General features: G+C 41.7%; 1 protein-coding gene across 1 annotated transcript in view; it reads left to right on the top strand.

The window, feature by feature from the left end:
- The window catches only part of LOC126418900 (vacuolar protein sorting-associated protein 33A), a 114,226-nt gene that overhangs the window by 64,150 nt on the left and 37,288 nt on the right, over nt 1-12,788 (top strand). Inside the window, exons 7-8 of the mRNA XM_050085917.1 lie at nt 10,920-11,080; nt 11,262-11,416. Of these exons, the coding sequence (XP_049941874.1) occupies nt 10,920-11,080; nt 11,262-11,416 (316 nt within the window). The remainder of the gene's footprint in view (nt 1-10,919; nt 11,081-11,261; nt 11,417-12,788) is intronic.

Raw genomic sequence — 12,788 nt, 5'->3', positions numbered from 1 at the left:
CCGACAGAAGGATCCAATTACCATTTCATGCCAACTCCTGAAGCTGAGTCTTGCTGTAACACTTTCTCATGCAGCTTCAATTTCTATTTTGATGTATAGGGCCCTATCATTTTGGAATACAGCACCACCATTTGGGAACGAACATTGTACTATGGACTTAATCAGCTAAAATGGTCACATAATCCTTGGCAGTAGTGCGACCTTTCAGATTAACCAGGGGGCCTCTGGAATCCTACAATAAGGCTCCCCAAATCATTGCTGATCCCTTTCCATGCTTTCCTTTGGGACATAAACTCGGATGCAACTTGAAAACAATGAGTAACAAGACTTATCAAACCAATTCCTTTTGTTGCTCCATAGTCCAGAATCATATTTTCCTATCTGGTCTTTTGCATCACTGACGAGCGATTTTGGAATTCTATTGTGCCCTGCAATTCTCTGCTTATGGAGCTCCCTTTGTGTTTTGGTGCTGACGGGGTTCATGAGTGTGACATTCCGTTCTGCAGTGACTTCTGCAGCTGTTGTTATTGTATTTTTCATCACAGTCCTCTTCAGTGAGCAATGGTCACGATTGCGCACACGTGCATGAAAACACACACACTCTTTTGTCTGCATTGTGATTTAGCAGATTATGTTTTTATGCTTTCCCTGTATGCAGTAAAATCTTCAATATGGTGCCTTTTAAAGCACCAACCACTTCGGTTAGCTTGGCCGGAAGCACCCAACATATGAGCACCAAAAATTTGCCCATATTCAAATTCTCTTATCTTTGACATAATGCACCCACAACTACACAGAACACTGTTGTGACCACAACTGACATTTGCAACTTAATGGGACATTGCATGGACACTGTTTGTAGTCAGATACGAGAGTGCAACCTGCAAGCTTGGCAAACATCTGCATTTATAATTCAAGTATTCATTTCTCATGGTGTACCAGTGTTTTTGTCCAACCCCACCTGTTTAGATACTGTTGATACTAATGTGGTGATAATGCCTTAATGGAAATATTATGGTAAGCCACCATTCTAATTAAAATAACTGTAGTTGCTACATCTCTTGCAGATCTCAGTAACTTCTGAGCTATATGGGTATAAAAAATTCTTGCAGACTTGTTTATGCTCAAATCATTCAGTGTTCTGTCAAACTCTGACCACATTATTATCTCACCTATTTCTGCCACATAACTTCCAGCTCATCTGTCATACTTTGTGGTACTCCCTCTCAACTGTAAAGGCCTTTGATATGTGCTCCTACCATTTGTCAGCCATCTCTTCTACATAAATGTTTTCCATGTGCACTTAGTGGGTTAACACCTTTAGAGTTTACTTCTTTGAAGTTACTTTAATCTTCCTTTACATGTGTGAATTTTTCCTATAGTCAAATCTTCTTCCACAGTATCTTTACAATGTTCCTCTCATCCATTCTTATTTATCATGGAGAATACTTAATTTTATTTTTAAGCAACATGTGCTGCTTCCTTTGTACCTTATTCTTAAGCTTCATATGTTTTCTTCTTGTATCAATAAGCTTGAGTATTTACAGTCGAGGATGGCTTCTTCATTTGTGTTTAGTTATTTCCTTCTTTATTATATTCTACTCCTCCTCTACTAGTCCATTCTCTGTGCTTTTATTTCAATTTGCTGTTCATAATTACTAGTTTGTTTCCATTTGGGTGTGCTTTGTAGTTCATGATTGATTTCTGAATACTTGTCTAATCATGATGCAATTCAGTTGATATCTCCCTGCATATGCTTCCCCCCCAATGTACACCTTTTTCGTTGTGATTCTGGAAGAGGGCGTTCACTATGTCTAGTTGAAACTTATGGCTATAGTCTAGAAACATCTCTGTTCTACCTCTCTTTTCCCTAAGCAATACAATCCAGCAGCCATTCATCTATCTACATCTACGGATAGATAAAAAATCTTCTCACCAAGCAGTGGCAGGAGAACCTACACACACACACACACACACACACACACACACACACACACACACACAAAATGATTTAACTATTACAAGCTATTGGAGCCAGTGGCTCCTTCTTCTGGAGGAAGAGTTGAAGGGGAAGAAAGAGGGGTGAAGGAAACAGAGTGGAGAGGTTTAGGAAAAGAAGCTCAGTTCAGAAAAGTCACCCAGAACCTCGGGTCAGGGAAGACACACTGGACGGTATGAGAAGAAAAGACTGATTGTTGGGGGACTGCATCATATGAGATTTGAACAATCGGTCTTTCCTTCTCATCCTGTCCTGTATGTCTCCCCTGACCCAGGATTCTGGGTGACTTTCTGAACTGTACCCCTTTCCCTAAACCTATCTAGTTGTTTTCCTTCGCCCCTCTTCCTTCCCCTTCAACTCTTCTGCCAGAAGAAGGAGCCACTGACTCCAAAAGCTTGTAATAGTTAAATCCTCGTGTGTGTGTGTGTGTGTGTGTGTGTGTGTGTGTGTGTGTGTGTGTGTTCCCCTGCTACCGCTTGATGGGTAGTTTTTTTTATCTATCTGTTTATGTTATATTATAAATAATTGATTATTTTCGTTATTTTACATCTATATCTAAATATACATACATGTTCTACAAGCCACTGTACAGTGAATAATGGAGGGTACGTTGCTACGACTGCTGGTCATCCCCTTTCCTGCTTCCACTTGCAAATAGAGTGAAGCAGAAATGACTTTCTATATGCCTCCGTAAGAGATCGAATTTCTCCTATGTTTCTTTGCAATACTTATATGAAATGTACATTGGTGGTAGTAGAATCATTCGGCAGTCAGCTGATTCTCTAAATTTTCTCAATAGTGTTTCGAGAATAATGTCATTTTCCATCCAGGGATTCCCATGTGAGTTCATGAAGTCTTTCTGTAATATTAACATGTTGATTGAATTTGCTGGTAAAAAAATCAAGCAGCACATCTCTAAATTGCTTCAATGACTTCATTTAATCCTACCTGGTTGGGATCCCAAACACTCAAGCAGTACTCAAGAATTGGTCACAATAGTGTTGTACATACAATTTTCTTTATAGATGAGCTACATTTTCCTCAAATTCTCTCAATAAACCAAAGTTTACTGTTTGCCTTCCCTACTATTGACTATACATGCTTGTTCAGTTTAATATCTCTTAACAACATAACGCCTAGATATGTAATCGTTGTGACTGTGTCAAACAGCGTACCATCAATATTGTATTTGAACATTAGAGGTTTGTTTTTTGCACTCACCTACATTTACTTACATTTTTCTGAATTTAGAACTAACATCACACCAAACAGAAATTCTGAGTCATCATGTATTCTTCTATAGTCATTCAAATACAATACTTTCCCATACACTACAGCTTCATCAGCAGTCACAGATCCATCAGATCATTTATGTATATACAAAGCAAGAATGGTCCTATCACTAGGAATATTGAATCCACTTGTTACTTTTTGTCCATGGTTCCCAGGATATTGCATGAGAAGAGGGCAACTTGATTTTTGCATGAGTGATGGTTTCTGAATCCTTGCTAATTTTTGGACAGATGCTTTTCTGATGCAAGGCAATTTTTTGTATTCAAACTTAGGATATACTCAAGAATTCTGCTGCAAACCAATGTTCAGGATATTGGTATGTAAGTTTATGGATCCGTTCTTTCACGCATCTTATATGCTGGAGTCACCTATCATCCATTGCCGCTGCCCCCCCTCCCCCCCCCCTTCCCCCCCTTTTCCCTCCCAGTCACTTGAGATTTTGTGCTTGGCAAGTTTCACGATAAATGCAAGCTAAGTAAAGGGCTAATGCTGAAGAGTGCTCTCTGAAAAACTGTATCTGCCATTCTGCCCCCTTTGCGTAGAACTTTAAACTTTCATCTCCATTTCACATATTTTATCAATTCTTCTATTTTATCATATATTATCTTTATTTCCTCCTAATCACCATGTTATGTGGTGTATAAACCTGTACAATGGTGTTTGGTGTTCGATTAGTTTAAACCATCAGTACAATTTTGACAGTTTCCTACTTTCCAATTCGGGACAGTGTCAACACTGATTATATTATTAATTCATTAATGCTGATTTTATTACCCTATAATTATCTACCCAGATATCTCTGTCTCCTTTCCAGTTCACCTTCACTAATACCGAGCGAGGTGGCGCAGTGATTGGACACTGGACTCGTATTCGGGAGGACGACGGTTCAATCCCGCGTCCGGCCATTCTGATTTAGATTTTCCGTGATTTCCCTAAATCATTCCAGGCAAATGCCGGGATGGTTCCTCTAAAAGTGCACAGCCGACTTCCTTCCCCATCCTTCCCTATTCCAATGAGACCGATGACCTCGCTGTCTGGTCTCCTTCCCCAAAGAACCCAACCCAACCTTCACTAATCCCAACAAAGTTTATATTGGCCTGCTCATATCCCTCTTTTCATCATCTCATTCACTAGAACTTTCAGGCTTTGAATATTAAATGCTCCTATTTGTAGAATGTTAGCACAGTTGTAGTTATATTTTGTCCATTGATCTGTTTTGCAATGATTTTTGACATTTTATGTTGAAAATTTATACAGAAATAAACAAATTTCTTGGAAATGTGTCATTTGATGCATGAAATAAATCTTTAGTAATGTTTACTGATAATATTTTTACTCATTGATATATGATAGTCTACAATCTATTTTTTTCATACTGCTAATAATAATAAATAACATATTTGGAAGAACTGAAGACTAATTTTTTTTAGTTCATCTAAGTTCCTCTGCTCTGTTGGTTCTGTTTGTTTCAAAATTTGTACACACAGTTTTTATCCTGTTAGTCAATAAGTTATTTTCTGTAAAATACCTTTCTGTCAATTGCAAGTCTCACTGGCTCTTTTCCCCAACTCCTTCACTGAGTCACTACATACTAAGAAAGTTGTCATCGGCATACATGATCACTTTTTCATTTCCAGCAGTGGGCATATCATTTATATATAAGGTAAAGAGCAGAGGTCCTAGTACTGAAACATGAGCTACTCCATATTTTACCTGCAGATAATCAGAGTAGACATTTCTCTCTGTATTCCCCGATTTATGTTTTATTTCAACACACTGTTGTCTGTTTTCAACTAAGGTTTTTATATCAGCAGCTTTCACTCTTATGCCATAGCAGTCCAGTTTCTGTAGAAGAGTGTTATGGCAGACACAGTCAAAAGCTTTTGAAAGGTCTAAATAGCCGTTAGCATTAGATACTTTCTTTTACTGATCCAATGCCTCAATGATGTGTGTTATGAATTTTGTCACAGCAGTCTTGGTGGATGTTCCCTTTCTAAATCAATGTTGTGCCCCATTTAAGATGTTATGCTTCTCTATAAGTTTATAAATCTATCTTTAATCACTGCATCTACTATTTTAGACAGAACAGGTGTGATCATTATGGACCTATAGTTTCTGGGGTCTCCTTTATCCCCTCCTTTGAGTACTGGCACAACTTTACTCATCTTTAAACATTTTGGGAATATTCCTTGCTTCATTACTAAATTTATTCTTTTTTGTTCTCCTGATAACCCCTCACAGTCCATACCCATAGATCTGAGTGGGGGATAGGGTTTGCCTTGGAAACACCTGCAAATAAGTGGTCACCATGATCTTATTTTGGAATACTGCATGTCCTGTAGCTGCATTTATTGTTTTTAATGCTGTAGTTCCCATTGATTTTTGCATCCTGATGCTTTTGATAATTGCTGATTGTTATGTGTTCAGTAGTAGTTTCTCAACCCAATGTCTAGGGGGTGCAATGACTTTGTCCATGGTCCCTCTTTTGGCAAGGCCATTGGCAGGATGAGGATAGTTCTTTATACCAGTAGTCTATAGTCACCAGAGCAGAATCTAATAAGCAGCGGCTGGTATCGCCTTTGGGTTAGTAATCAAAGGTATTAATCTCTAGACCATGCTGTCCATCACAACTGAAATATTAAAATAAGTATGACCTAGTGCCATCAACTGTACGATAATACTGTATATGACGAAATAAATCTCGGGTGAACGGCCTGGTATGAGTGTGCATAGGACACAATATTTCGGCAGTCCACCACGTAGCTATCATCAGGTGCGCTGATGTACTGACCGGCGGTGGGCGAGTGCCATCTATATGAAGGACAATCCCCCTCCCGCTCCTCCGTCAGGCAATTCCTATGAGTCGGTGCGGTCAGCGCCCCGCGCGTGGTCCAGATACAGCGTCTGTTCTCCCACCGTCTGGGCGCTGCATCCTAGTTCTTTTCATTCAGGTGGGTCTGCCGGCACTGCTCTTGTTATTTTTCCCTCATCCCCCGAAGTCGGTACACTCTCGGAAATATCCTTTTTCTTCTTAATCCGGGTGATCGCAGGTTCCCATGCCTTGCTAAGGATGTAACCGCTGTCATGATTTATTTGTGGCTCCCTTACTCTGATCTCTATGGCTTCTTTGATTACACAGTCCCAGTATTTGGAAGTCTGTGTCAGGACTTTGGTTTGGTCATAATCCATGCTGTGGAGTTCCGACAGGCAATGCTCAGTGGTTGCAGACTTACTGGGCTGTTGCAGTCTAGTGTGCTGTTGATGTTCTCGGCATCGGTACTCAATGGTACGAATGGTCTGCCCTATGTATACACTACCGCATTGGCAAGGTATCTGATAAACCCCTAATTTACATAGACCAAGGTTGTCCTTGACACTACCAAGAAGGCTCTTGGTTTTGCTTGGAGGACGGAAGATGGTATTCACTTGGGGTTTACGTAAAATGCATCCAATTTTTCTGGATAAGGCCCCACAAAACGGAATAATAGCCAAGGCTGCCTCCTCCTGAGGTTCATCCTCAGTTTCCGCCGGTGCTGCAGGTATGGGATGTAGAGCCTTCCAAATCCAACCTTCCTTGTAACCGTTCCTCCGAAACACGGTCTTCAGATGGTCCAATTCTTGTTGGAGATTGTCCCTGTTGGAGATGGTGTGAGCTCTGTGTACAAGAGTTTTGAGCACGCCATTCTTTAGTGCCGGGTGGTGGCAGCTATCCGCATGTAGGTACAAATCAGTGTGCGTCTTCTTCCTATACATGCTGTGGCCCAAAGTGCCATCAGCTCGTCTTCTAATCAAAACATCTAGGAAAGGGAGCATCCCATTTGTTTCAATCTCCATGGTCAACTTAATATTCTCGGTTTTGGAGTTGAGATGTGTGAGGAAGTCTGCCAGTTTATCTCTTCCATGTGGCCAGATAACGAAGGTATCATCCACATATCTAAAGAAACAGGTGGGCTTTAGATGTGCTGATTCAAGAGCTTCCTCCTCAAAATGTTCCCTGTACATATTTGCGACAACGGGTGAGAGTGAACTCCCCATGGCTACTCCTTCTGTCTGCTCATAGTATTCACCGTCAAATAAGAAGTAAGTTGATGTCAGAACATGTCTGAAAAGGTTGGTGGTCTCTTCGTCAAATTTCTGGATAATGAGTTCCAAGGATTCTTGTAACAGAACTTTAGTGAATAGAGATACCATGTTGAAGCTCACCAGTATGTCAGATTCCTTAAGTGCAAGGTTGTTGATGCATTCCAGGAAATCCACAGAGTTACGGATATAGTGTGTACATCTCCCAACGAAGGTCTAAGCAGTTGTTTGAGGTGGTTGGTGAGAAGATACGTTGGGGCACCAATATTGCTGATAATGGGACGTAACGGAATTGATTCCTTGTGCACCTTCGGCAGTCCGTAAAGTATAGGAGGAACAGCAGCCCTCGGGTGTAGCTTCTTAGCAATCTCATCAGGGAAGCTGGAATCCTTGAGAAGTGCCAGAGTCTTCCTCTCGACCCTTTTGGTAGAATTGGTGTCCATCTTGCTGTATACACTGTCACCATTTAGGTCCCGCATCTTCTCAGCATAATCCTGTCAGGATAGGATCACTGTTGTGTTGCCTTGTCTAAAGGTAATATTACTATGTCTGGGTCTTCTCTTAGCTCCCGTATGGCGGCCCTTTCCCTGTAGGAGATGTTCGGTTTCATCAGCTTTTTTTTGGGTTAGAGCTCTGCAGGTTTCGCATCGAACTTCTTCAGCAGCTTCAGGTGGAAGTCGAGCAGCTGTTTGTCCTATATATACATTGCGCTGGCCCACCGCTGGTCAGTTCATCAGCGCACCTGATGATGGCATCGTGATCAATTGCCAAAATATTGTGGCATATGCACACTCATACCAGGCTGTTCACCCGAGATTTATTTCGTCATAAAATATGCCTGGAGAAATTGAAGAATCACATCACATACCTCTACGGGAAGGAGATGTATCGCAGCATGAAAGGGTTTGACAAGCTGCGTCATCGGTGATGTCGTCTGCTGAGTTCTTTTGTTTTTTTATGAAGTGCCAAGAAGAACGTGTAGTACCGAATTTTGCTAAGGTCAAGCATCACATCAACTTAGCGGCGGCCAGAAGAATCAAGAAACACGCCAGCCTAGCTTTGGTACGAGAGAGAGTTAGCTACACACGGTGGCACTTGGACACTACCAACAAAGAACTCCTACAGTTACATCTACAACTGGCCCACCGGTTCAACCCCTGGACATGGGATTGGGTTGATGGTGTCACATGGGCGTCAGCGGTCTCAACCCAGAGGAAGTCAGTTGAACGACAGACATCAAAGTTTGAACGTATATCGGAGAAACAACCTTCTGATGGCAGCGGAAAGATCATCATCAATCTCACTAACAAGGAACTGGATGATGACGCTATTTCTGTTCTTAACAAAAAATTCAATTTCGCTCCGACTCCTAAAGATGTACCCATTGCTGACATCATTAGCACAGTGGAACAAATAGCTGCTCGACTTCTACCTGAAGCTGCTGAAGAAGTTCGTCGCGAAACCTGCAGAGCTCTAACCCAAAAAAAGCTGATGAAACCGAACATCTCCTACAGGGAAAGGGCCGCCATACGGGAGCTAAGAGAAGACCCAGACATAGTAATATTATCTGTAGACAAGGGCAACACAACAGTGATCCTAACCTGACAGGATTATGCTGAGAAGATGAGGGACCTAAATGGTGACAGTGCATACAGCAAGATGGACACCAATTCTACCAAAAGGGTCGAGAGGAAGACTCTGGCACTTCTCAAGGATTCCAGCTTCCCTGACGAGATTGCTAAGAAGCTACACCCAAGGGCTGCTGTTCCTCCTATACTTTACAGACTCCCAAAGGTGCACAAGGAATCAATTCCGTTACGTCCCATTATCAGCAATATTGGTGCCCCAACGTATCTTCTCACCAACCACCTCAAACAACTGCTTAGACCTTCGTTGGGAGATGTACACACTATATCCGTAACTCTGTGGATTTCCTGGAATGCATCAACAACCTTGCACTTAAGGAATCTGACATACTGGTGAGCTTCAACATGGTATCTCTATTCACTAAAGTTCTGTTACAAGAATCCTTGGAACTCATTATCCAGAAATTTGACGAAGAGACCACCAACCTTTTCAGACATGTTCTGACATCAACTTACTTCTTATTTGACGGTGAATACTATGAGCAGACAGAAGGAGTAGCCATGGGGAGTTCACTCTCACCCGTTGTCGCAAATATGTACAGGGAACATTTTGAGGAGGAAGCTCTTGAATCAGCACATCTAAAGCCCACCTGTTTCTTTAGATATGTGGATGATACCTTCGTTATCTGGCCACATGGAAGAGATAAACTGGCAGACTTCCTCACACATCTCAACTCCAAAACCGAGAATATTAAGTTGACCATGGAGATTGAAACAAATGGGATGCTCCCTTTCCTAGATGTTTTGATTAGAAGACGAGCTGATGGCACTTTGGGCCACAGCATGTATAGGAAGAAGACGCACACTGATTTGTACCTACATGCGGATAGCTGCCACCACCCGGCACTAAAGAATGGCGTGCTCAAAACTCTTGTACACAGAGCTCACACCATCTCCAACAGGGACAATCTCCAACAAGAATTGGACCATCTGAAGACCGTGTTTCGGAGGAACGGTTACAAGGAAGGGTGGATTTGGAAGGCTCTACATCCCATACCTGCAGCACCGGCGGAAACTGAGGATGAACCTCAGGAGGAGGCAGCCTTGGCTATTATTCCGTTTTGTGGGGCCTTATCCAGAAAAATTGGATGAATTTTACGTAAACCCCAAGTGAATACCATCTTCCGTCCTCCAAGCAAAACCAAGAGCCTTCTTGGTAGTGTCAAGGACAACCTTGGTCTATGTAAATTAGGGGTTTATCAGATACCTTGCCAATGCGGTAGTGTATACATAGGGCAGACCATTCGTACCATTGAGTACCGATGCCGAGAAAATCAACGGCACACTAGACTGCAACAGCCCAGTAAGTCTGCAACCACTGAGCATTGCCTGTCGGAACTCCACAGCATGGATTATGACCAAACCAAAGTCCTGACACAGACTTCCAAATACTGGGACTGTGTAATCAAAGAAGCCATAGAGATCAGAGTAAAGGAGCCACAAATAAATCATGACAGCGGTTACATCCTTAGCAAGGCATGGGAACCTGCGATCACCCGGATTAAGAAGAAAAAGGATATTTCCGAGAGTGTACCAACTTCGGGGGATGAGGGAAAAATAACAAGAGCAGTGCCGGCAGACCCACCTGAACGAAAAGAACTAGGATGCAGTGCCCAGACGGTGGGAGAACAGACGCTGTATCTGGACCACGCGCGGGGCGCTGACCGCACCGACTCATAGGAATTGCCTGACGGAGGAGCGGGAGGGGGATTGTCCTTCATATACATGGCACTCGCCCACCGCTGGTCAGTACATCAGCGCACCTGATGATAGCTACGTGGTGGACTGCCGAAATATTGTGTCCTATGCACACTCATACCAGGCCGTTCACCCGAGATTTATTTCGTTATAAAATACGTGTGGAGAAATTGAAGAATCCCAACTTTGTATATGTTTTCCAGGGATAAAAATTTCAATGCTGTGGGTCCAGCACTGAGTCGTAGAGCCAAACAAATCTCATCTCAATTGGAAGAGTGCCAAAGTGACCGTTCTGTGCAAGAAATGAAGCGCTTTGTAGCCAGACTTCCACATATGTTGGCTTCCAAGACTTCACTTGCCAATCGTGAGTACTCTTTAAAAGCAAATCATGAAAGAGTACTGCAAACATGATGTAAAATAGAAAAAAGCTACTATAATTTTATCATCAGTTTCTTAAACATTGTTTACTGACAGTATTGGATTATAAGTAAGTGTCATAATTATTTCAGCTATGTTATGTCTAAAAAAAAATATGGTTATTCCAGATACAACTATAGCAGAGCTCATAAAAGAAGTAACAGATTCAGATAGTTTCCTGGAATGCTTGCAAACAGAACAGGAATTCATGAATGGCATTGATACAGATAAAGTTCATCCCTATATAGAGGATTGTATTGCTCAACAGGAGCCTCTTATTAAGGTAAATTCAGCAGACAAACCATAAGACGAGCAAAGATCTCTCTCTCTCTCTCTCTCTCTCTCTCTCTCTCTCTCTGTGCATGTGTGTGTGTGTGTGTGTGTGTGTGTGTGTGTGTGTGTGTGTGTTCATAAGATCTCAATGTAGTCACCTTGAACAAGGAAATCAACTGCATCCGACGTCGTTTCACCCTCGGTTCAAACACCCCATGATCAAGTGGCCCAACCTTCCCATCTAAGCCTGCGTGCACATTTTAAGCAAGTTATCCTACCAAACTGTCACATGACTTTATACAACATGAGGCATACAACTTGAGCTGAAACATTTCAGGCATAACCATCAGACTGCTGTACGTTTAGTAGCTGACAGAATGGACTTCTATCTTTATGACAATTAGGCAATGGTGTAGAGGGCAGGAAATGAGGAAGAAATAAGTAAATGTGATGTACAAAAGAACAGAACAACTAAGTAATAATCAAGATAAGTGTGGGATTAGGTTTAAGTGTTGCGATAAACGCTTTATGGTATCAACCTTCCACATTCTGCAGATAATGTATGATAGCACTGCACTGTATACAGAGTCTTCAATGTGCTGCTGTGTAATTAAAATCACTTTCAACATAGTCCTGTTAATGACCACCCTGTAAAGGGTAATGTAATCAAACACAATTACTAGTTAGGTTCATTTTTGTGAAAACCTCCACCCATGCAAAGATGGTTATGACAGTGACTGTTTCCATCACTTTGTTCCCATAATGACCTTTGTTTATAAATTACAGTTATGAATTTTTCATTGCCCATTGCATGCAACAAGCAGGTCCTATGATTCTGATATAAATCTCTGTGGGATGTGATCTGGTGGCCAGTCACGTGTGAGCTCTTCCATCATTGTTAAGTTTATTATTTGGATTGTTGACATGAAGCTGCGTGAATTCAGGCAACTGGAAGCCCTGTGAGTTACTCCCAGTGCGTGTGCACTATAATTGCTGTGGGCTACAGGATACTCAGTTCACCTATGAGATTAACCTGTATTTAACCCAAATGGGATGGCGGTGAGGACGACGATTCATTTGAGCGTTGTAAGTGTAACAGTAGTCTCTTTCCAAAGCCAGCTATTTTATAGTAAAGAGTATTTTGTGTTCCACCCTGGAATGTGGCTTGCAAAAGAAATTTTAGTGTAGCATGGAACCATATTTCAGACAAACGAAGTAGGCTGGATCTGAAACGAGTTGATGATAGATGGCAAATTCAGTGTAATTACAGTGCTAACAGAGAATAATTAGGGGAGAGTTGTATTTCCATTAGATTTGTAATTTGTTAGTAGTAACATCCATGTAAGACGCTTGACTCAATCAATCAGATGGTGTTGGAAAAA

The sequence above is a fragment of the Schistocerca serialis genome, chromosome 9, assembly GCF_023864345.2.
Source record: "Schistocerca serialis cubense isolate TAMUIC-IGC-003099 chromosome 9, iqSchSeri2.2, whole genome shotgun sequence".
NCBI lineage: Eukaryota > Metazoa > Arthropoda > Insecta > Orthoptera > Acrididae > Schistocerca > Schistocerca serialis.
Note: the sequence above shows the minus strand (reverse complement) of the source record. Positions and strands in the feature narration are given on the sequence as shown.